Here is a 26443-nt window from a genome sequence, read left to right as displayed (position 1 = left end):
ATACTGATCAAGGACACGATTATTATCTGAATAAAATCAATAATATAAAAAAAATACTTGGAAATAAGTCAAATGAAAAGGTCACAATTAAAAGGTGAAAAGGAAAAGGTGCAAAAAGTATTAAAAATAAACGAGACAACCTTTGTTGTTACTATATTTTATTTGTCAAGTGTACTTTATACACACGCACCCCCGCGCACACACGCACACACACACAGACACTCACACAGACGCGCACACACCAAGAAAATATCAAGCAAATATAAGCTTTAAGTATTTCCATGACATGTTTATGACAGAACAGGAAGAAGGAAACAACATTCTTTGGGTGGGTGCAACCATGCAGAACAATAAATAAAAAACATCACCTGACCACAGCTTTATGCCCATCAGTCCTTTTACATTTTTTTAAAGGAGACATATTATCTTTTTCTTTTTTTTTTCACAATTGAGCCATTGAGTTAGTGTGGCCCAACACGATTTTTGTCATTTTACAGGAGAATGATTTGAAGTCTTATGGTTGCAATGAAATCTGGCGGCTTTAGATCTTGCTGAATATGACTTTTTAGTTGCCTATAAATGCCACAAGATGGCACCAAAGTGCTTTTCCGAACAAACAAGGCGACGGACTGACGAAATTAAGCACCTCCCCTCAGTTCAACGGTTACTTGGCTCCAAGATGCCACCAGATGGCGCCAAAGCCATATTTCTATATCAGACATGGCTTTGGCCTGTACACAAAAACATTGGGTAACTGGATTCCCGCCAAAATACACAAATATGCAGGGGTTCACTGTACAAACATTAAAAAGTCAAATTTCTATAATATGTCCCCTTTAAGGAATGAACACATAGATGTAAAAAAAAAAAAAAAACAAATTTAGTTTAGAAGAGCTGCAGCCTCCTTTAAAGATGGAGCATCCTACACTGCTCTAGAAGCAAGGCCAAGGCAATCCTTTTATTTCCGGAAACCTTTCTTTGGGTCCTTCAACTGATGATCTGAGGCTCCCAGGACTGGCTCGCCACCAGGGGGCGACACTGGGCGATGACAGGTGGGCCTGGCGGGCTCTGACTGTCCAGACATAGACCGCTGACCGTGTGCTGCAGGGCCGAGCCTTTGGGCTTCCATTTCTGCACAGAAAAACATGAAATGCCATGAATTTGTTCCAGCACCCCGAAAAACTTTATTAAAAACAGACAGTAGAACATAATTTAACTCATCTGCTCCCAATAACGTATAAATACGTTCTATTTTAAATGTTTTGTCTCCCAAAGACGTTTTTACACGTTTTTTTATTTATTGTTTTATTTTTTTTTATGCTAGAGCTTACAAAAGGCTCTGATGCAGCCTCTCAACTGCAAAGAACGGTTGAAGAAATGGTAGTTATTACACAAACGGCCAGCAGGTGGCAGCAGAGTATAAGAGATCAACCAGGGTCATGTTGCAAAAACGCTCTTTCCCTCACTGTTTTAAACGGATTTGTGAATAATGATGAAACTTAGCTATATTCCAATGCCAATTGCTGCAAAACGGAAACAGATAGAAATGTACTTTTTTACCCAATGAAAGAAGAGACTTTAATCTTTCTTTTTTAATGTTTTTATAGCAATAGAACACAATATTCTGTGGGCCTTGCAAAATCCGTCAAAATCCAGGAAAACAGCCAAAAATGGCTGGGAGTGAACATTTGCAAACCCTGAACAAAAAAAAACAAAAAAACAAAAAAAGAAGTGTTTTCCAGATAGTTACACATGAGAAACTGTTATTGAAATACAAAAACAAGTCAATGAAATCCAATATTGTTCATTCCCCTGTGGGACAAACATCCCGAGCGGAGCCAAAATGGCCTCCAGCGGATAAAAGGAGGACGTGCGCGGCGGCTCATGTACATGTGCTTCCACTTAATCGTGACTCGTTCCCCGACGTCGTAAATCACCGGGAGGACACGGGTCCGCAGTGGAAAAACGAGGCCGAGGAGGGTGGCGCGAGGTCACGGCCGGCGTCGACAGATCGCCGATGACCGAGCTGCTCTGATGGCCGCCATTTTGTGTTCATTCCGCATTGACGTGAGAGGCCCATTAAGATGATCGACAGGATGAGATGAAAGCCAGCGTTCCTTTCGAAGTCTTTGAAATCTTGTCCTCAGCGCATTTTCTTTTCAAAGGGAATCCAACTTTGATTGTGTGTTATTTTCCATTTAACATCCTTGTCACTTTCAAGTGAACGCATATGTGTGATGAGAGCGTTAGGTGCCAGGCATCGACATCGGTCTGATACCGGCCTTATTTTAAGGTATCGGGTACTCATGGAGGCTGCCGATACCAGTCGTCGATACTTAAGGCAAAAACAAAAAAGTCTGACATTGAGTAAATCCTCCCTGGCATTAGTTGGTGCCATATGTGGCACACACTGGTGAATCACAATCTGTGCAAGAAAGATCGGTGTTTGTCCACAATTTTTTAAACTAAATTTTTAGAGCAGGCTTGAAACCCTACAATAGCTAAAAACCCCTAACCTCCAGTTTAAAACCCTGAATTTGAATCCCTACAACTGTCTTCAAATCTGAGTTAAAAACCCTAACTTTGGCATGAAACAGCATGAAACCCTCATTTTAAAACGTTAATGTTGTCTTGAGATTCTAATTTGGAACCCTAATCTTGTCATCAACTCATTCATTCCCAGCCATTTTCACAGAAGCAATCCCCTTCGCACACGGCTGTTTTACTGGATTTTCACTCATTTATGAAGGCCCCCAGAATAATGTGTTCTATTGCTATAAAAACATGGAACCTACCAAAAGAAAGATTAAAGTCTCTTATTTCATCAGGACAAAAAAAAAGCACATTTCTATCTGTTTCTGTTTAGCATTAGCATTAGAATATAGCTAAGTTTCATCATTATTTACAAATCTATTTAGAATTGTGAGTAATTGAGCTTTTTATCAACATGGCCCTGGTTGATCTTCTTTGCTCTGCTGCCACCTGCTGACAGTTTGTGTAAAAACTACCATTTATTCAACTATTCTTTGCAGTTGAGAGGCTGCGTCAAAGCCTTATGTATGCTCTAGCATAAAAATAAATAAATAAATAAAATAAAAAAAACATAAAAAGGCGAATAAATACGTCTTTGGGACACTTAAAACAGTTACAATAGAACGTATTTATACGTTTTTGGGAGTAAAAGAGTTAAACGCTAACCCTATTTTAAAAGAAACTTTAAACATAGGCTTGAAACATTCATTTGGAACCCTAACCTTGGCTTGAAACTCCAATTTCAAATTGTGATCATATCTTAAAGCCATAAATCGGAACCTTAACTCTGTTGTCAAAGAAACCCTGAACCTTTAGACCGAAAAAAATACTCTAACCCTGGCTTAAAAGAAAACTCAATTTGTGCTTGAAATCCTAAATCGAACTTGAAACCTTAATGCTTTGTTCTAAACCCTAACCTCGGGTTGATCCACTGACCTGTCGAGGCTCTTTGGCGTTGCAGGGCTCCATGGTGACCTTAGACCCCGCGGTGAAGAGCGTGATGGCCAAGCAGAGGTCGCGCTGCCGGATCAGTGGCTCAATTAACTCCCACCTCTGAAAAATAAAAACAAACGTCAACCGGAAGCAACTGTGGTTGTGGATTTGAACAAATCCTTTTTTGACCCTCAAAAGCCCAACCTGGGCTTAAAACCCTAATTTAAAACCCTCAACCCTACCTAAATTTAGGCTGAAAAAGTACCAATGGCCACTCAGCGCCCGAGCCCTGACCTGCGCCTGCGGCCTGCTGCCTCTGACCACCTTGCACTCCGCCAGGCCGAGTCCGTCCGTCCCGCGGGTCTCCAGGCACAGCGTTCCCTGTCGCAGGACGCTGGCCACGGCCTCTTGCTCGGGAACCCTTGAAGGAGGAATTGAGGCCATTCAGCATTCGTATTTAAAGCGCTAATCGAGCGCCATCGCGTCAACTGATCATTGAATGTCGGATTTAATTGAATTCACAATTTAATTTAGGATTGTATTTATTATTCATACATAACATATTGTTCAGTCAACCGGCACTGTGTTCTATTTATGTTATTTATCATTTTATTCATAATTATCCATCTAGCGCTCCATTTTCTGAACAGCTTATTGTATTTCATTTACCTGACTTAAAAGGTATAATTGCAGTATTATTTTATTTTTAGGATATTTCTAATTTTACTCAAATTTATTTAAAATTCAACTTAAAAATTAAAGTAATTCAGAATTTTATAGTTAATGCATAATATGTGTAATTTCATTTAGAATGCCATTTACACAATTCATATATTTTTTAATTGAACGTACAATTTAATGTACAATTTATTTGCATCATTGCATTAAGCAAATTGCATGCGGTTTAATGTAGAATTTCATGTATGATTAGATTAATTTAATTTACTCTTTTATTTATAATCATATTTAACTTACTGGTATTCAAAATGCATATCTATGGTATTATTCGATTTATAATCATATTCATAACTTTAGTACTCTTTTTCAAGGAATACTTGGCTCATTGAGCAATTTTCAGCAGTAAAAAGTTAATATTTTCTCTATAATTAACGTGGTAACTTCATTATTTTTCATGTATAATTAGTACCGTTAAAAAGTAATTTTTCTACTTGCTGTCGACTGATGATGACATCACCTGTCCTGATGAAGTGTTATGCTCTGAGGTTGGATCCCAAAAGCGCAGACACTAATAAGAGACGCCAAGCCCCCTTGGGCTGTGGAGATGCACAGAGGAACCGAAGTAATAATCTGACAAACACACACTTCTCGGTTTGGCTTGAATAGACAGTGAATTGATCGGATTGGCTGTGGCTAGACATGTGGGTAGCAGGACTGACATGGAACTATCTGATTGGCTATTGACCAGATAAAGAGATTAAAGATTCTTGACATCACATAGCTTCTGACATCATATAGCGTGTTACCAGTTAAAACTAGATGCCGGTTACATCAGTTCAAAACAGACACTTGACCTCACGGTCATGACCCAAACATGACCCTTGCAAGACCTAAACTTAACCCTGGCGTGACCCAGTCATGACAGGAAGTAGGTAACGACCGATCATGGCTCACCTGATTTCTGGGCTTGGTCAAGTAGAAAAAGTACTTTTTAAAGGTATTCATTGTGCATGAAAAATAATGAAGTTATCAAATTCATTCTGGAGAAAATATTAACTTTTCACTGCTGAAAATTGTTCAACGAGTCAAGTATCCCTTTACTGTAGTGCATGATTTTTTTTATAATGTCGTGTATAATGCAATGCACATACTGTAATTGAATTTATAACTGTGTATTTTTTAACTGCCCTGCGATTGGCTGGCAACCAGTCCAGGGTGTCCCCCGCCTACTGCCCAGAGCCAGCTGAGAAAGGCTCCAGTGCCCCCCGCGACCCTTGTGAGGAATAAGCGGTCATGAAAATGGATGGATGGATGGATATTTTTTAACTGTGCATGTTAAGAAAATGGATAGCTGGATATAATTTACCCTTAATAAAATTTGCGAAATTAATTCAATTTGTGAATAAAAGCTGAGCTGCTGAAAGAATCCAGCATGAATCATTGACTTAATTTGTGATTCAGGGTGTCATGACACCGAGTGTGTGTTTACTCTGGCTTGACATGCCAGGGGGGGGAAAAAAAAAAAAAAAAAAGAAACAAAGGGAAACCTAAATTTATAACCCGGCGCCCCCTAAGTTTATCTTTCGGTGATTCACCATTTTGGCCCGTGGACTTAATTGATCCAATGTGTGAGTACGCGAGAGACTTGCGCGACCGGGATTTAATGCAGCGTAATGGTGGTGCGTCCCAGCATGTGGTACAGCTAAATGCACTCATAAAAAGCAACTCGCATCTATTTGTCACACGGTTGGATGAAGCTAACAATGTGGCAAGGATTTGGTATCGAGGAAATATGAATTAATGGCATATAAGGGCACCTGAGCTCAGGGTAAACATTCTCCATGTACCAGCGGAAAGGTTTGCAGTTCAGCTTCCGTCGCAGCGTCACACGATCGGTTATGCTGCACAGAGACAATAAAACATTATTCATAACATAAATAAATGTATAGCACAAAGTAAGACATTGAAATATGAAGTGAAAAAAAATAATCTTTTTTTAATTTTGTAAGATTTGCCCTTAAAGGTGCATTGTGCCGTTTAAAATGGTAATGTTAAAGCTTTTTCTACATCATACATGCTCCACCAATGCCCCGATGAGTACGAAGAGCGCTGACTTGTTTTACTCTGACTGCATCGATCAGCTTTTATCTTCCCTTTATAGTAGATTGTGCGGACCCCCGCACATTCCACAGTTTCTTTGGTGAGGGGAGGGGCGGAGTTTTTCTCACCTCATTTGAAGTCACGTCTTCGTTTGACAACTGTGGCTGTCACTTTAAGACCGTGCACGTACTCGCATGCGCACAATGAACGAACTTAACAGGGATCTGCAGTTACACTTTGGACCAGAGGTGGCAGTCGTGAGTAAAAAAAAAGTGACAAATTGCACAATGATCCTTTAAGAATTGTTTTAGGGTTGTTACCAAAATATTAATGCATTTTTTTAATCATAGATATAAACACATTTTGAAGGATAAGCATTTTGCTTTGGAAAAAAAAAGTATTTTGTCTCTAACAAAGTGGATATCGTGTTTTCTTGAGAACAAATTTTCTTCCAAAATCAGTTACATTTTTTTTTTTTTTTACTTTAAATAAAGAAAAGCATTTTTTTCTGACATAGTGAGCTTTATGCTTCCTGAAGTTACCATTTTCCTACTTTGTTTTTATTTCTTAAAGAAAATTAGCATTTTTTTGAGTCTGCCGTTCTCTTGTAAACTAATTTTTTAATGATAGTTAGTATTTATTTCTGACAACCAACAACGTGCAGACTTTATTTCCTTGTGATCTAATAGTTTCTGACAAGGAAAACATTTTTATTACAGAAAAGTTTGCGTTTTGTTAAAACAAAACAAAAAAACAACAAAAGAAACATTTTGTTTCCAGCAAAGGTAAATATTTTGTTTCTGAGAAAGCTAGCATTTTCTTCCCTTGTGATCAAATTTTGAAGAACTGAGTTAACATTTTTACGACAAATTCAGCAAAATTTTATTTATTTATATTTTCCTCCAAAAGCATTCTGTTGTCAATAATATTTCGTTTTTGATCAACAATTGTATTTTTTCCCCAAAAAAGAAAATTTCCTGAATTTATAAAAAAAAACAACAACTTCTGAAATAGTTAGTTTTTTTATTTTAAATTTTCATTATTTATAAATAAGAAATAATAATTTAATTATTTTAAATATAATTTATTTGTATGTTTTTTGTTTCAGACAAATGCCATTTAAAAATTTTTTAACTTAATTTCTGCAAAAGTAAGCATTTTTGTTTCTGACAAATTAAGTTTCAACAGGTTTAAAATGGCACGTTGTCAATGCTGTCTAAAAAAAACAAAAAAAACATGCAAGCTTGCTTGACAGAATCTTTTTTCCAACCAATTTCAAACAAATCAGATAAAACTATTGCAAAATAAAGTCAAGGTTCTTGTTTTGTGAGATGACAAAAGTCGACCTAATGTACATACAAACCTGCCGAAAGCTTTGCCTTGTGCTGAAGGTCTGGCCGAGTAGTAGTATTGCTTGTACTCGTCCATCCACACCTCGGCGGCTCGCCGTGTGTTCCTACGCACATACATGTCACAGTAATCTCACATGTGAAGCGCATCTGGAAAGTATTCACAAGCGCTTCATTTTATTTCCCAAAGTTTATGTTAAAACCATTCACGCTTGGTTTGCGCTCTGACAGCCTGTGAAAACGTTTCATTTCAAACAATGACAGCAATGGGGATTCTGACACGGACTCACTTGATGTAGGTGAGAGCGTTGCCTTCTGGGAAGTCGTACGGGTGTCGCTTGCGGAACACGTGCCCCACGCGACTGCACGGCAAGATCTCCAGACTGCCGCCGCACATCCATACGCGGAACGACAGCTCTGGAAAATGATGATAATAAGAATGTTCATCCTCGTCTTCATCATCATCATCATACATTTGAGATTTGAGTGTGAAACGTGTCACTGAGCATCGTTGAATGCTTCAGTGCTGCACAAATGGCAAAGACAGGATTTTTTTTTTCTTTTTTTTTATAGCTTGGGATGCCGACGCATCCAAGAGTGTCGGGAACGCGTCCAGCATGCATCACCCGATTACATCATTTGTAAAATTTGTCATGTTGGTCATGTTACGCTTTCAAATGTCAGCTTGTTGGCGGGAAATCAAGAACTTGGCTGCAAAGCTAATGGGAACAAATTAACTCCTTGGTGAATTCATTTTTTATTATACATTCCAATAAAAAATGTGAAAGCAAATAATAATTAGAGAAAGAATTAATCTCTTGATGAATTAAGTTTTTTTTTAAGCCTCTCACCAAAGTTCTCCCCACCCCAGATGTCCATGTGGGTGTCGTACTGTCCAAGATGGTTGAACCAACTCTTGTCCATAGCAAAGATACCACCCGCAATCACCGGGGTTCTAAAAAAACAAACAAACAAAAAAACACATATTTACAATTACCATCATTACCATGACAGCCACTGCATGAAAGCTGGAAGCCATTTCTTAGCATTTTGTTTCAGTGAAAGATAGCATTCTGTTTCCTTGTGAATGATTGATGAATGACACACTGTATCTTACTGACAAAATTAGCATATTCCGACAAAAACTTCAGATTTTTACTTCATACAAAATTAGCATTTTGTTTCCAGCAAAGTTAGCATTTAGCATTTTGTGAATGAATTTTGAAGTAGACGTTTCATTTTTGACAGTCGCTTTTTTTTTTAATCAAATTTGAACAACAGCGTTAGCATTTTGATTCTGACAAAGTTAGCATTTTGTTTCCGATAATGTTAACATTTAGTTTCCTGGCGAATTAATTTTGAACTGAAGAATTAACAAGTTTCACATTTTGTTGACTTGTGAACACATTTTAGAAAAGAAGAGTTGGCATTTTGTTTTTGACAAAATTAGCAAGTTAGCATTTTGTTTCTCGCAAAGTTAACATTTAGTTTTCTGCCAAATTAATTTTGAAAAGGAGAGTTGGCATTTTGTGTTGAACAAGTTAGGATTTTGTTTACTTATGAATGAATTTTAGGGGAAAAAAATGTTGGCATTTTGTTTTGACAAAGTTAGCAAGTTAATATTTGGCATTTTGTTTCTGACAAAGTTAGCATTTTGTTTCCGATAATGTTAACATTTAGTTTCCTGGCGAATTAATTTTGAACTGAAGAGTTAACATTTTGTGTCTTAACAAATTTCACATTTTATTGACTTGTGAACACATTTTAGAAAAGAAGAGTTGGAATTTTGTTTTTGACAAAATTAGCAAGTTAGTATTTTGTTTCCCGCAAAATAAACATTTAGTTTCCGAGTGAATGAATTTTGAAAAGGAGAGTTGTCATTTTGCATTGAACAAAGTTAGCAATTTGTTTACTTATGAATGAAAAAAAAAGTGTTGACATTTTGTTTAGACAAAGTTAGCAAGTTAGCATTTGCCATTTTGTTTCTAACAATGTTAGCATTTTAGCATTATATTTAGGAATGAGTTAAAATTTGTGACAAAGTTTAGCATTTTCTTTGAGCAACATAGCTATTTCCCCAACAGTTAGCATTCTGTTTCCAAGTGAAGAACGTTTGAATGTTAGCATTTGCTTCCGACTGTATCATCATTAATTGTTTCCTCGTGGAAAAAATTACATATGATAGTTAACAAATGAGCATTTTTTGTTTCCACCCCCGACTCAGCCCACCGTCATTCGAACCTGATTGGCTGCGTGGGGTCACTCCTGGCCATTTTCTGCTCAATGGGAATCTGCTCCCATTTAAAGTGGAGACTCCAGTCAAATCCTTGTGAGAACCAACAAGAGACATCCGTCACGCAAACGTTATGTTATCGTTTTGGCTGATCATTTCAGTGTAACGAGGGGGAACTTCCTCCTCCTCGCCAGCTGTGCTCGCAGCTGTTGTGTTACCACGCTGGGGGATTTCAGCGTATCCCCTCACCTCCTCTCAAGTCGGCCGAGGCGGCCAAGTAAGCGAAGTTGTCCAGGCTGATGACATCGATGATGGGGCTCACCACTCGCGTATGGTCCTGCAACAACGTGGGCATCAACACTTAGTAGCTGTTCCTAATATTTTGAAACTGCGGTAAGGGTTGCTTGGCTGTGGTTCCGTGCCCAGCTGTCCCCACTTACGCCTGTTGTTGTATTGTTTGTATGAAACCACAATCCGATTGCTCTCAAGGCAAGCGCACTCAGGACACTCATAAACACGATGCGGATGACATGTTGCACTCTGCTTCTCGTTAACATTCAAAAGCGTGATAGATTTCGAGTCAAGGGGAATATATTGACATGGGAAAGTACTGCATCTACGCCATCATGATTTGGTACCTGGCCCGGGAGAAAGCATTTCTAAATCATTATTCACAGTTAAATCATCATTTCATTCTGAGGGTTTTTCATGACACAAGATAAGCAGCACCGATAGTGGACCCCAAAAAAAATAAAATAAATAATAATAATAATAATAATAATAAAAAAATCTCAAGAAGCCATACAAGGAAAGAAACATGGTGGTTGCCATTTTGGATCCAAGTACCTTGGAACATTTTATTTTTTTATTTTTTTTAATTCAGCCTCCTACGCTAATTTCACTTTGAAACGTTAAATTTGTCCAACTTATCTAGATCCACAAAAAAGTGTGGAGAAGCCATCACTGAAAGGACACAGGAAGGCTGCCATTTTAGTTCCGTTCGGCCATTTTAGAGTAATTTCGACCAGTTTGACGGGTCGTAGCCTATCCTGCCTTCACGTGCTATCGGAAACTCCTAATTACGACCGAGTTCAGTTAATGTGATTTTGTTGTTATAGCAAATTTATGTATGCTACATAATTGTGTAGATTCTAAAACAGCCTGTTGTGCTAGCGGACGTTAATGCCTTTATAAGTGTTAATATTTCTTGCCATTCACAAATCATTGTGCTCTCTCCGCCATGTTGAAACTTGAAAAGTTCAATCAACTCGGAAACTCGGGGATCAAAATAAATTCCCAGTTGTCTAGTAGAAAATACAACATGAGAGGGCGTTCACGTGCAATTTTCTACTCGAAATGTGGTATTTACCATAATTACGATATCACATGAAGACAGCATTAATGCTGCATTCAAGGATGGTCGGAAGTTGGATATATCGGAGTTGGTTTTTTCCAGTTCCGACCTAAAAGAGGCGAAAGTAAACAACCAAAATGGCGGATAGTGGTAAATTGTTTTTTATTTTGGTTCTTAAACTCGTTTTTTGACCTCCAGCAAATTTACCTTCTTGTAATTTTGCTCCATTTATTGTTTGTATCTTATTTCATGAGCATTCCATACAGTTCAGTAGTTTACCGTATAATTTCATGCCGGGAGATAACGTGAAGTTATGTCGAATATTTATGAATGAAGAAAGCGATCTAGTTTTATACTCGAGTAAATTGTGTTTTATCATTCACGGTCTGTGTTTTCAAAGGGGAAACCATTGTAGAGTCTGTCTGTGAAGTCGGGGTCCTTCTTTTTTTCCGACTTCGCAAGTGGAATTTCCGAGTTCAAAGGGGCGACCCTGTACACACTTCCTGGTTTGAACTCGGAAAAGTCCGACTTTTGACCATCCTCGAATGCAGCATAAGAATCGATGAATTTGTCCCTGGGATTTCCAGCCAGTGGAATGTGCTGTACAGTCACACGTGAACTACACAAAAATTCTCCCCCAGGAAGTTTTCTACCAACAATCCATTCAAGAACCAACTTAAGCTGCTTCTCCATTTGTTTTGTGTGCATGGTGGACTGTATGTGTGCATTTGTGCATGCGTGTGTGAACGTGCTGGGGGGAAATGCCGTTCCCTGGCAGTTTGCCTAATCCTATTGGTGGGAATCTTTCTGCTGCATTACAGAAAGACGGAAAATTAAAATAACATGCAGCCTGCAGGGATGTGAACTCTACATCACTACGGAACACAAATCACGACAACGGAAGACACTGTAGCCTACGTGTGTGCGTGCGTGCGTGTACCTCTTTGACGCGCTGGATCATTGGCTGCAGCCAATCAGTGTTCACCTCACAGTGGCTGTCCAAGAAAGTCAAGATGGGCGCCGAGGCGGAGTTGGCACCTCGAACTCGGGACCGGATAAGCCCTAAGCGGGATGGAGATGTAAGTGTTTTATTTAGAAAATTTTGTATTGTTTCTGATAAAGTTAGCATTTTGCTTTAGAAAATGAAATGTCACTTCTTTTACGTGCTTATATCACTTGTCCAAACAAGTTAGCAATTTGTTTGTCTATTGAACATATAAACAAGCTGGAATCGAACACTGATCTTCCACGTGCCAGGCCATTGCTTTAACCACTTGAAGATCAGCTGTGGGTTGTGACCGAAGGAACAAGATCCCGGATACAAGCAGCCGAAATGAGTTTCCTCCGCAGGGTGTCCGGGCTCTCCCTTAGAGATAGGGTGAGAAGCTCGGTCATCCGGGAGGGACTCAGAGTCGAGCCGCTGCTCCTCCGCGTTGAGAGGAGCCAGCTGAGGTGGCTCGAGCATCTGGTTCGGATGCCTCCTGGACGCCTCCCTGGGGATGTGTTCTGGGCATGTCCCAACGGCAGGTGGCCCCGGGGACGACCCAGGACACGCTGGAGAGACTACGTCTCTCGGCTGGCCTGGGAACGCCTTGGGATCCCGCCGGTGGAGCTGGTTGAAGTGGCTGGGGAGAGGGAAGTCTGGGTTTCCCTTCTAAAGCTGCTGCTCCCGCGACCCGACCTCGGATAAGCGGTAGAAGATGGATGGATGGATGGATGGATGGATGGATGGATGGATGGATGGATGGATGGATGGATGGATGGACGGACGGACGAGCGGATGGATGGATGGATGGATGGATGGATGGATGGATGGATGGATGGATGGATGGATGGATGGATGGACGGACAGACGGACGGATGAGCGGATGGATGGATGGATGGATGGACGGACGGACGGACGGATGAGCGGATGGATGGATGGATGGATGGACGGACAGACGGGCGGATGAGCGGATGGATGGATGGATGGATGGATGGATGGACGGACGGACAGACGGACGGATGAGCGGATGGATGGATGGATGGATGGATGGACGGACAGACGGACGGATGAGCGGATGGATGGCTGGATGGATGGATGGATGGATGGACGGACGGACAGACGGACGGATGAGCGGATGGATGGATGGATGGATGGATGGATGGATGGACGGACAGACGGACAGATGAGCAGATGGATGGATGGATGGATGGATGGATGGATGGATGGATGGACAGACAGACGAACGGATGAGCGGATGGATGGATGGATGGATGGATGGATGGATGGATGGACGGACGGACAGACGGACGGATGAGCGGATAGATGGATGGATGGATGGATGGATGGATGGATGGATGGATGGATGGATGGATGGATGGATGGATGGATGGATGGACATATAAACAAGCAACAGTAGATATTTTTGCTCGAGTGTCTGGTTGGTGCTGGATTTCACTTTGTTTCATCATTCTTACTTTTGATCCTTCCTCTGGTCTCCTAACAACTTCACAACCATGGCAAGACTCTGAAGTGTCCGGTTAAGGTGAAGGTTTTGGAATTTTTAATAGGTTTCAGGTGAATTAATGAGCACAAACTCACACACATCCATGCAAAAAAAAAAAAAAAAGATATTTTGCTCAATAAGTAAAAAGAAAGATTTACAGTTATTGTTTTTCCTGAAAGAATTTTGGATCTCAAATGATGAAATGCCTTTTGGGGAAAAAAAGTAAGAGAACAAAAACGGTGTCTCTTACTCCACATTCCGCTCACGAGCGCCTTGAGAGGTTTGGGGTGGGGGTGTGACAACTCTGTGGAGATGTCGAAGGGGCTTGCGTGTCTTAAAAAGCTCAGGGAAAATTTGCTGTCTAGTTGCGAATATTTGGTCCATGATGTGCTTGTGTGCGTGTGTGTGTGTGTGTGTGTGAGCGTACAGCACCGAGGCCTCCGGCAGCGCTAACACGTGCTGACATGCCGTCGCCTCTTGTTTGTTCTGCGTTACAGCAGGACAAATTTTGCCACCTTTTTCGCATCATCAGTGACACAGCGTTGCCAAAGCTGCTTTCCATTAATTACGCACACACATTCACTTACCCTCTCTCCTGCCATTCCTCAAGCAGCGCACTTTGGGGATCTGAGCAAGCAGCTGGCAGTCGTCGGCTGAGGAAGACAAACAGATTGTGTCAAGGCGGAAGATAAACACACGCACCCGCACACAGAAAACTGGATTGAATAGAACAACACTTAAATGTATACAAAAAGTCTGCCATTTTGGTTTGAAGCGGACATTTTTGCACTCTAGAACAGGGGCTTGCAGAGGGCGGGGCCAATGGGGAGCATCCACATCCCACACCAACACCCCCATATCCACCATCGGTTGACGAAAATGTTCAATGATGTTCAGCCAACGGGGAGGGGCGTAAAGCTAAAAAAATAAATAAATAAATAAATAAATAAAATCTTCCGTTCGCACAGTCAGCATTTTGTGCACATTAGACTTTTGTTCATTCCAAAATTAGCATTTTGCTTCCTTGTGTACACATTTTGAATGACAAAGTTAGCATTTGTTTCCCGGCAAAGTTAAAGGGATACTTCACTTATTTAGCCCATTATAGTGATTAAAAAGTTAATAGTTTGTCTATAATTAATTTGATACTTTCATTATTTTCCATGTACAATTAGTACATTTAAAAACACATTTTGCAACTTGCTGTCGACTGAAAATGACATCACAAGGGCTCGGGTAACCAATCACAGCTCTCCTGTTTTCTAGGTTTGGTCATGTGACATTCACAAGCTGAGCTGTGATTGGTTACATGAGCCCTTGTGATGTCATTTTCAGTCGACAGCAAGTTGCAAAATGTGTTTTTAAAGGTACTAATTGTACATGAAAAATAATTAAAATATCAAATTTATAATGGGCAAAATATTAATGTTTGATGGCCAAAAATGGCAAAATAAGTAACGTATCCCTTTCACAATTTTCTCCCAACAAAGTCAGCTTTTTGTTTTGGCAGCAGTTAGCATTTTGCTAAGAGTGAGACTTTTGTTCATACAAAGTTGGCATATTGTTTCTTTGTGCACGCATTTCGAAAGACAAAGTTAGCATTTTGTTTTTGACAAAATTAGCATTAGTTAACATTTTTCTCCCGACAAAGTCACCTTTTTGCTTGGGCAATAGTTAGCATTTTGTTAAAAACTAGGTTAGACCTTTGTTTTTGACAAAATTAGCATTTTTGATTCCTTGTGTACACATTTTGAATGGCAATGTTAGCATTTCGTTTCCTTGTGAACCTTGTGTGTTTTGATTGACAAAGTTAGCATTTTGTTTTTCACAAAGTTAACAATTTTCTCTCGACAAAGTAAACTTTTTGTTTGGGCAGCAGTTAGCATATTGCTAACGACAAAGTTGGACTTTTGTTCATACAAATTGTTTCTTTGTGTCACATTTCAAAAGACAAAGTTAACATTTTGTTTTTGACAAAGTTAGCATTTTGTTTCCCGACAAAGTTAACAATTTCATCCCGATAAAGTAAGCTTTTTGTTTGAGCAGCAGCATTTAGCTAACAACAAAGTTAGACCTTTTTTTCATACAAATGTTTTCTTTGTGTACACATTTCGAAAAAAAAAAGTTAGCATTTTGTTTTTGACAAATTTAGCATTTTGTTTCCCGAAAAAGTTAACAATTTTCTCCCGACAAAGTCAGCTTTATATTTGGGTTAGCATTTTGAACCATGAACACATTTTTATCAGTAGCATTAGGCTATTTTGTTTACAGTAAATTTAGCATTTTGTTTCCTTGTGAACACAGTCTGAACAGCACCGTTAGCATTTTGTTTACAACAAAGTTAGCTTTTTCTTTTTGGACCAAGTTAGCATTTTGTTTCCTCGTGAACATATTAAAAACGACAAATTTAGCATTTTGTTTATGACCAGTGTTTCGTGAAACTTTGTTGCGGCAATTCCCGGAATACGTAAAAAGAAAGAAAGAAAAAAAAAAAGGTTCACTTTCTTCATGAGACTTTTGTTCAGGCATAAGAACAGTCACGCACACACACGGATGAGCAGCTTATCTTAAAGAGGGAACCGTCTGATGCATTGTGGGTATGTCCTCGCCTCCTCGTCCTCCCTGCTAGCGATACATCCTTCCACACTTGTAATCCTCGCTGATTGAATGAGATGTACGCACACTACTGTTTTTTTCAAATGCGGCTTATATCACGCAGTGTGCACCGGCGCACGTGTGTGCGCGCATGAGACAGGAATGGAAGCGTGCTCGCGTTGCAGCGATACTCATAAGTTTGTGTGACAGCTGGTGCCGTGTGTGTCTGTTCTTGTACACTGCTTCTACACACAGCCTCATCACATTCTTACTCTATCGTGTCACTTCATAAATAGTACATAGCTTGCAAATACTGAAAAACCACAAGTAATTGACAATGTGCTTTTAAAAAAAGTTATAATTGACTATATTAATAAATTAAAACTGTAACACACCACAAATTCAGATCTGTAATGAAAACGGTTCTATCCCCAGCTTAATAGCATTTCAAACTCATCTTGCAACATTATCCTGAACAATAAAATTGTTGTAGATGATTTTGGAAAAAAATACATACCATATGCACGCATTCAAACCCAAAAAGGTGTCAATATGTTTTTAAAACGTTGTCCTTCACTCCCAAAAACGTATTTACACGTTTTTTGAATGAGTTAACAAACCAGGCTAGACTTAACTCCTCGAATTTAGTTATCTGTCCCTTCAATTGAATGGAATTCCCATTAATCCATTTCACTCCCACATAAACACCAAAAAAGTAGTGTTTTTTTAAGACGAAAATTAGCACTCATTGTATAAAAGAATACAGACATAACCTAACTAAACAGAATGTGGAAAATTGGCCATTGACATTGTGCTCCTTCAGGTGTATGGACCTTGGCCACCAGGGGGCAGTATAAAACAGACATACATAATACACAAAGAAGAGTTTCACAACTACGGGACTCAGTAAGCTGAAGCAGTACTAGTCATTTTTCACAGAGGATTGCCTTTGAGTATTATGTTGTCTATCTACCAAAACACAAAAACTATTCTAAAATATTTCGCAAATGCCAACGGGTGAAGCATTACGGCAACAACATTAAAAAGTGCATTTTTCATGAACTGTCTCCTTAAATACGAGAATTCTAAGAATTGGATGATAAAAAGTTGTGATCGTTTTTACACTAGCATTAAATTGTTAAAGTGTTGCTGGTGTTAATCATCATCAGCTAACGGCGTGAGGAGCCCGCGGCGTGCCAATCTCGTTGCCGGTGGACGGATCACGACGCTGCGCTAATTAGTCCTCTCTGCATTAGTTGAACATGAGCTAATGGTTCACACGCCCTGTAATGGCCTCTGCACGCATGCTGAGTGCGCAGCTGAGTTACAAGCACACACGCTGAGAGGTAACAGCCAAACACACGTTTAAGCACAATTGTGTATTTGGAGCTCCGATTACTGCCGGGTTTAAATGGCAGTAACAACCTCGCCAAAATACCAGGAGGCTAGCAATACAATACTCACTACTGTTACTACTGTTGTTGTTTTTGTTTTGTTTTTTACTTCCAATTTGCATACCAAGGAATATTACAGCCAACCTTTTTCAAGAAGAAACACTCAATAGTACAACAATGAAGTCGTAATTCAGGGACCAAAAACTAACTTTCTGCATTTTTGTTAATTTTTTAAGTTAAGTGCAGAAATCAATATATATTTTTTTAATGCATCGGTCTTAGATGAATGTTGCTCTGAATCAAAGTTTAGTTCCAATTTAAACATAAGGGGGACAGTCGAAAATCGATTCGATATCGATTATTCGATTTTTAAACACAGCACTAGTTTTGACAAATGTTTGGACTTGGACCACTATTGCACGAAATAACTTTTGCAACCTACTGTACATGATGCCGACTGAAATCCAAAAATCTGAAGCATACAAAATTAGTAATTATTGCCAGATAAATCACTAAGATATAAATGCCCCAGATTTGAATTTACAAGAATAAAGTTGTCATTTTAATGTGAAGTGTTGCACCATATGGCGTATATAATGTGCACTCCAATTTACCATATCAAACAAGTCTAAATTTACAACAACAATAATATTATATATTAATACTTTATCATAAACATGAAAATAAATTCGTTTTTTATATAAACTACACCAACTGCAATTTCTGGAGAAATTGTGTGGGAATGCTGGAAGATGAATGCTAATAGCTGTTCAGTGAAATTATAATCCATTTCCTGATCTGATAGTCAGTTGCTATACATTTATATCACTAAGCATAATTGCCATGGATATATTTGGAATGTACAGTTGGAAGTGGGATTTGAACCCGAGACTTCCTGGTTACTGGACAACGCACTGAACCAAGTGCGCCACTGAGCAGTATCAGAGAGCCGGTAATGATAATCAGTTGTATGTATGGAAGTGGGCGTGGAAAGTGGGACTTAGAAAAAGTTCAATGTCAGTCCCATTGAAAATGAATGGGGAAAGGGAATTTTCATCCCATATTTAACAGCCTTAAGAGTCCACAGTGCCTTTAGCCTTTGCGTGTCTTGCCTCAGGGGTGGCCGGCCTTCCTTTATATCGAAAAGACAGGGAGAGTTGGTCGCTGAGCTGATGTTGATGAGATGTGAGCAGTGGAAGGAAAAAAAGATGAGGCAATTGGGGAGAGCGCGTAATCCTGTTAAGTCTCCACTTAATCACCAGGCCTCCATCCAGGACGCACGCCTTGCCCTCACGGTGCACACATGAAGCACTACATGCTAACTTTCTTAAATAGTGCCGGAGTACAAATTGAACAAGTGCTATATGTTTCTGTTTTTCACAAATAAATAAAGACAATAAAATATCAAACATAATCCATAACTAGACTGAGTGCAATTTCTTGGAGAAATTGCGTGGGAATGCTGAAAGCTGAATGCTAATAGATGAATGCTAAGATTTGAATGCATGTGGAATGCTTATGAAGTAAATTGAGAGATAGATTATGAAATTATGACCTCCTGGTTACTGGACAATGCACTTTACCAACTGTGCCACCGAGCAGTATCAGACACCTGGTAATGATGATAAGTTATACATATGGAAGTGGGTGTGGAAAGTGATAATTAGAAAAAATTCAATGACGGTCCCATTGAAAATGAATGGGGAAAAGTTTATATTAAACTTTAAATTGTGCAAATACTGGAAGTAATGTGGAATCAGACGATATATACCCCAGGAGGTGTCAATGTTTTAAGCTAGTTGAATTTTGATCAATGTAAATTGGAAGTATTATGTGGGAGTTGTTACGCGGCAAAATGTGTGGAGAATAAAAATCACAATAACATGTGGGAATGCTTCAGCATTCCCACAATTATGCCACTCCAGGCTTGCACTTTGCATGAATAACGAGCCTTTTCTTTTCTACGGTTATCAGACACGACCCCCCCCCTTTGCCCCCATGCTCACTGAGCTGAAGTCTGACGGGATTTGCTTCAAACTCACCGTCGGCGCTGAAGTCGTCGATCAGGATGATTTCGTGAATGAGCTGCGAGGGACTCCGCATGAGGACGCTGCCGGAAAACGAGGAGTAAACGTTGGCTATGCAAACGGATGAGGTGGCTAACGCTAAATGCTAACTGAGGCGCTATTACCTCTTGACGGTGCGCAGCAGAGTGGAGCGGGCCTCGTTGTGGAAGGTGATGATGACGCTGGTGGCCGGCAGGTCGACGTCATAGTTTAGAGAAGCGCACCTGAGGACGAGAAATTAATTAATCATTCTCAATGTCTATTGTACATCAAACCTAACTTGCAATATGAGGAGTTTCATCTATAATAGATTGTCCTGCGATTGTTGTCATCTAATTGGAGTCTTGAATTAGCATCACTGTTGCCTGGGCTTCTGTCGCCATGGCGATGAGAAAATGTCTGCAAGGGCAGCGGACGACAAAATGTCACCTGCTTCCATAAAAATATGGAAAAACCTTCTACTATCATGCAAATGTACATAAAGAATAGAACTATTGCGTCATTGCGTCAGTTTTACACATTATACAAGTGTTTATTTTATTCTTTACAACTGTTATTTAATAACATAATTATTATAATAATAATAATTAGACTATAAAAATAAATAAATAACTAAATAATATAAAGTAATAATTATTTAATAACAATTAAATAAGTACAAATTGTTAAATGTACCATATTTATATGAAATGTTTGTGTTTACAACAAATTAATTAATCAAATGGTAAATGAGATAAATTAATATAAAATAAAAACATAAATAAATACATTTTATTTTATTTAAATCATTTTAGGAGAAAAAACATTTAATAAATTACATTATTGCATTTTTTAAATATATGAATACGATTATTTATTTTAATAAATCTGTTATTTTTTTTAAAAATGAAATAAAAGAAAATGCAATTAATTTAATTTCAACTTTTTCTCCAATTACTTAATAATTGTTCAATATATGTGTAAAATTGCTTACTTTACTAATTCCATGCACTATTTAATATAAATCAGACCAATTAATAAATGAGCTAAATGGATTAACAATTAATTTTAAAAAATTATAAATTTGAATGTTGTCAAACCAATTGTAGGGAAAATATAAAGCAATTGATTTAATTTCAATTATTTACCCCTTGTACTGTCCATCTTTCATTTGACTAATTACATGCTATCATTTACAATAAATTCGCTAACCAATCAAATGATGGATGAATAAAATACATATTAATCATAATAAATATCCATGTAAGCAACAACAAAAAACAAATACGACAGCACTCCTGCAAATGAAAATGCTCGGTGGCCAGATTACAACAATGCAGCGGGCCATGCTTGTGCTTCCCCCCCACAACGGCACAACCCTCCCATGCAACCACCCTGTTCTTTTGACACCGATTGAGCTGAAGCGTGATGAGCAGGTGCAGCGCGGCGTGTGGCGAACGACCTGTAGTGTCTGGTGTCCCGGAGCGGTCGCTGCGCGCCCAGCCGGTGGCTCTCGATGAGGTTGAAGGCGTGCTCCCTGTACGGGTCGTCTCCGGGCTTCAGCTGCTTGGCGTCCAGGTATTTGTTCTCGTCCAGGCCCCCCAGCAGAAGGTCCTGATGTTCGCCACGTGGGGGTTGGCTCACCTGACCGCAGCACGTACGCAGACACACGCATGGAAATAAAAGCTTTTAATAAACTGACCACAGCCTGAATGGAAAGTAGAAACGTGTGCAAGGCAGGCAGACGGCCGCAGTGGATCCTAGCGGGAATCCGCCGACTGTTTACAAGCTAAACTAAAAAAAAATGAAGACATTTGATACAAGTGCATGTGTCATTAATGGAACCTTATGCGTGGACCACCTGACACATTTTTCCTCCTTGATTGATGGAATTCAGCTTCCAGAATAAACCAACGCTAACTAAAGAACTAACACATTAACTACTAAACTAATAAATGTATAAACATACTCACTAAATAATAAATTATGTAAATCCAAATTTACTGACATAACTAGCAGCTGACAAACCAACTTAACAAGCAAGAAACTCACAAATTAAACAAAATAATTATCTAACTAACAAATTCACAAATCATTTACAAACAGCTTAATGAACCAACTAATTAGTTATTTTACAGATCAATTGATCCAAAAACTCCCTATGTAATGAAATAAATCAGAAATGGATTAACAAACAAACAAATGCACGTATTAATTATTTAACTCACAAGGTATCACAAATATCTAATTCATGCACATCTATTAACAAATTAAGTAACCAACTAAACTAACATGATTTAGCTAACTATCTGACTGACTGACTGACTGACTAATAAATAGAAAATTAACGGATATACAAACGAACAACTCACTAACTAGCTGGCTGGCTATTCAAGTCATAAATGGACAAACAGGCAAAGAAATTGATACACTAGCTAACTAACTGGCTGGCTGGCTAGCTGACCTATTAACTGGCTAATTATTCTGGCTAATTATCTAATATCTAATAGATGAACGGACAAAGTGATGAATACACTAACTAACAAAGTAACTAACTAACTAACTGGATGGCTGACTGACTGACTAATTGGCTAAATCAATAACAAATGGATGAACAGGCAATGTAATGGATACACTAACTAACTAACTAACTAACTAGAGAAGTGTATGTGATAATAATTGGCATCTTTCACGATATCACAATAAAAATAAAAGAATACTATGTGGACAGATACAACTTCCTACCTACCTAAACTAACTAACTAACTAACTAACTAACTAACTAACTAACTAACTAACTAACTAACTAACTAACTAACTAGAGAAGTATCTGTGATAGTGATTGTCATCTTTCACAATATTACAGCAAAAATAAAAGAATACTGGATGGACAGATACAACTACCTACCTACCTAAATTAACTAAGTAACTAACTAACGAACTAGAGAAGTATCTGTGATAGTGATTGTCATCTTTCACAATATTACAACAAAAATAAAAGAATACTGTATGGACAGATACAACTACCTACCTATCTAAACTAACTAACTAACTAACTAACTAACTAACTAACTAACTAGAGAAGTATCTGTGATAACGATTGTCATCTTTCACGATATTACAACAAAAATAAAAGAATACTGTATGGACAGATACAACTACCTACCTACCTACCTAGTTACCTACCGAACTAACCAACTAACCAACTAACTAACTAGCTAACTAGAGAAGTATCCGTGATAATGATTGTTATCTTTCACGATATTACAACAAAAATAAAAGAATACTGTATGGACAGATACAACTACCTACCTACCTACCTACCTAACTAGCTAACTAGTCAACCAACAAAATAACTCATAATACAACAAACTCAGTAGCTAATTAGCCAGTTAAATAACTCACTCGACTGTCTAACAAGGTACATGTAATGAATTAACGAATAGACGGACAAATAAACTGAACTAGTAACTCACAAATTAACCAACCAACTGCCTGCTTAACTCACCCACTCACAGGCAAACTAATGTAAAACAAACTAAATAGGTAGAGGTGGAGGTGGAAAATGTATGGCTGGATTTTATTCATACTGCCTACATTTCTGAATTTTTGATTGATTTTCACATGATTTGCATGGAGATGGTTTGTGATAATGACTTTTTTGCAGCAAAAATAGAATAAAAGAATCAAAGTTGTAGCATAAAGAGAATACCAATGTCACAACTTCAACGACATCAAATTACCCGAAAACCGTTGAAATCTTCTTTTGCACCAAAATGTGTGAACTGTGTCGTGTAACGACTCGGTGCACCAAATAAAAGAACATTGTGTGCATTACGTGACTTTACCCGCCAGTTTATGAGTTCAGCGAAGACACAAAGTGATAGACTTTCAGTGTGAATCCCAACTGACTGAACGCCATTTGTCTTTTTTAGCCCACTTGAAAGCAGACAGCGTCTTCATGTTTCATTCATGCCAACTGAAAAGTGCCCGACAGCCTCGCCTAGATGTTGTTTTTTTTTTGGAGGATGAGTGACGGTTTTCTCGGGGTAGCGACAAAGGTGAAGGACCTTGCGGTGGAGAGTAAAGCGAGCGCTCGCCTTCCAAAGGGCAGCTGTGGTTGCATAAGGTTTTGCACACATTCCAAGCAACATTGTGAACGGGAATATTTTTGGAGGTGGTTCGGTTTTTGTGGGATTTTTTTTCCCTCTCCATTTCCGTCCCGTCTTTCATGGCAAACGTAAATTGGGTGTCAATTATATGCAGATTTTCGATATTCGTAGGCCGGCTCGGTCTCTTGCCCTCGCGAATAATGAGAGTTGACTCTATCCAACCAGCCATCCATTTTCTGTAGTCTTATCCACATTAGGGAAGCAAAAAGTGCCGATTAGAATTCAATTTCACAGTAAAATGGTGCCTTAAGATAAACCAGACAATGAAACATTGTTTTATTTTTAAACAAGCAAACTATATTGATTAAAAAAACAGATCTTGCTGGCTTAATGCTAACATAAATACAAAATGCCATTGATATGCTAACGGTAAACACATACCGGTACTTACAGTTTTACCATCTTATATTTGAAAATAAATAGTATAAGGACACATGTAAGCAGATAATTTACCAGTACTAACAGGCATATATTCCTTATCTGAAAAAATGAATAATATTACAGCAAGTTACTGAGTATAGTCTTCTTCTATTACTGATAGCATGACTGTATTAAACACTACTGCCTCCCAGTGGCCACGGTGATCCCACACTGAATTGGATCACAGAATTAAATTGTGATGCACAAACGTTTTAATGTTATACAGTCAATTAAATTATAATACTATTCTTTTTCTTTATTTTTTATTTTTTAATAAGGTACAAAATTATAGAGAATCGTGGCGAGGCTGGAACGGATTAAAAGCATTTCTATTCATTTCAATGGGGAAAGATGATTTGAGATTTGCGCTTCATAGAGTTTTTACCAATTAAAATCACATCTTAAGGTACCACTGGAGTGCTGCCTAAATGTTAGGGCCCGAGTGATTAATCAGCCGATATTAGCGCTTTGAAAATCTGCAAAAATTGGCCAATTTTTTTTCAAATGCTTGCCAATTTATTTATTTTTTCTCGGGATGTCCCAATCACATTTTTTTTGCACTCGAGTCCGAGTCACCTGATTTTGAGGATCTGCCGATACCGAGTCCCGACCCCATTCTTCGGCAAAGTATTAAGGAGGGAGCAAAAAGTACTTCCATTTTTATTTTATTTTTTTTTAAACAAAACCATCGCAATAATTTCGGGGGGGGGGCATCAGAAGTGCAAAAAAGTTAAAAATACAAATAAATAAAACGTTTTGTTTGGCAATATGTTTGTTTACCTCTGATTTTGTTGCTTTGTAGCCCCTATAATAATAATAATAATAATAATAATAATAATAATAATAATAATAATAACAAAATTACCAAAAATGAAAATGCTAATTTTCTCCCGATACCGATCAGCTGAAAATGATGTGATCGGACCCGGTTTCCGATCACGTGATCGGGACATATGTAATATGTAATTTACATATTACAGCATATAAGACAATATTCAAACATTCCCCTGCAACCCCCCCAAAAAATGACAAAAAAGGCCGATTTTTGACGATTTTTCTCTCTCTGTTGTAAAGTTAAAGGACAAACTACTGTAAAACAGTCAAATATTATGCCGTGCAATTCATATTTTTATTTATTGCAATAATTCCATCCATCCATTTTCTTCACCGCTTATTCCTCACAAGGGTCGCGGGGGTGCTGGAGCCTATCTCAGCTGGCTTTGGGCAGTAGGCAGGGTATACATTGGTTGCCAGACAATCGCAGTATTGCAATATTTTTTTTTTTTTATAAATTAATCTGCAGTTTAATTGGTTATGGGAATTGTGTTCCGCCAAATATCTTTTCTTTTTTTTTTAAATCCAGCCCTTAAATATGATGTGATCTGTGCATTTTTGGGCGTGCACTACGTCCCCCCGCTACAGCGCTTTGGCTTGTTTTACCGGGGCCGAAGGTGCGTTCACGGACACCTGACTGCAACGCGACACGGGGCCAAACAATCCACCAGCTGGCCCTGCGTGCAACCCGAGAAGCGCCCACCAACAACAGCACCATGCAGGCAGGTAAAGGTGCTCCAAGACTTAAGGGAAAGCCTCTTATACAGGTGCCATGCGGGCGCCGCAAAAAAAAAATAAAAAAACATCATCACCATCATGCATGCAGCACACACCTTCCCCGCAGCACAACCCCGACAACGCACTGACTCACTATTAGCGGGATGGTCCTGTCGTCCCGGTGGATCTCCAGACGCCCACCTCCCTGGTGGTGGTGGTTCCCCGCTGACGAGGGCGCAGACGCCGCCGCCGCCGCCGCCGCCGCCGCCGGCTTGCTGTCCTGCCACAGGTAGTAGAAGGTGCCCAGGATCCAGGCGACGGTCAGGATCGCGATGGCGTTGGCCCGAATCCTGCGCATGGTGAGCCCATAAAGGCAGCCAGGAGCGGACCTGGGCGAAGGGGGCGCGGCGGGGAGGGTGGGGAGGGCGCTCCGGAGCCCTGGCGGGCGTACCTCGAGCTACTATTTAGTCCAACTCGACAAAAGAGGGAAGGAGAGAGGAGCGTCGATGGCGATGAAGAGGAAGAATGGAGAAGGAGAAGAAGAAGAGGAGGAGGAGGAGGTAGGACGCTCGCTGCCTCCCTGCCTGGATGGAAGGCG

At 39.2% G+C, this 26443-nt stretch overlaps 1 protein-coding gene across 1 annotated transcript; it reads right to left on the bottom strand.

Moving 5' to 3' along the window:
* Positions 1–141: 141 nt before the first annotated feature.
* On the bottom strand, positions 142–26443 carry galnt16 (UDP-N-acetyl-alpha-D-galactosamine:polypeptide N-acetylgalactosaminyltransferase 16). Its single transcript, XM_077538404.1, has 15 exons — positions 26000–26443; positions 21165–21346; positions 19849–19947; positions 19700–19767; positions 14256–14321; positions 12120–12241; positions 10075–10162; positions 9834–9918; positions 8444–8547; positions 7883–8009; positions 7607–7699; positions 5961–6044; positions 3760–3886; positions 3469–3585; positions 142–1131 (listed from the first exon to the last, which is right to left on the bottom strand). Exons 1-15 carry the CDS (start codon positions 26201–26203, stop codon positions 988–990), a joined length of 1710 nt encoding a protein of 569 aa, XP_077394530.1. The 5' UTR covers positions 26204–26443; the 3' UTR covers positions 142–987.

Source organism: Festucalex cinctus, chromosome 12 (genome assembly GCF_051991245.1).
Source record: "Festucalex cinctus isolate MCC-2025b chromosome 12, RoL_Fcin_1.0, whole genome shotgun sequence".
Classification (NCBI taxonomy): domain Eukaryota; kingdom Metazoa; phylum Chordata; class Actinopteri; order Syngnathiformes; family Syngnathidae; genus Festucalex; species Festucalex cinctus.
This window is presented reverse-complemented; position numbering and strand designations above follow the sequence as displayed.

Coding starts and splice junctions, on each gene's coding strand:
- galnt16 (XM_077538404.1), bottom strand. CDS start 26,203: ATGCGCAGGATTCGGGCCAACGCCATCGCGATCCTGACCGTCGCCTGG. Junction 21,347..25,999: donor ACAGGACCATCCCGCTAATA/GTGAGTCAGTGC, acceptor TGCTGCGGTCAG/GTGAGCCAACCCCCACGTGG. Junction 19,948..21,164: donor CGGGACACCAGACACTACAG/GTCGTTCGCCAC, acceptor TCTCGTCCTCAG/GTGCGCTTCTCTAAACTATG.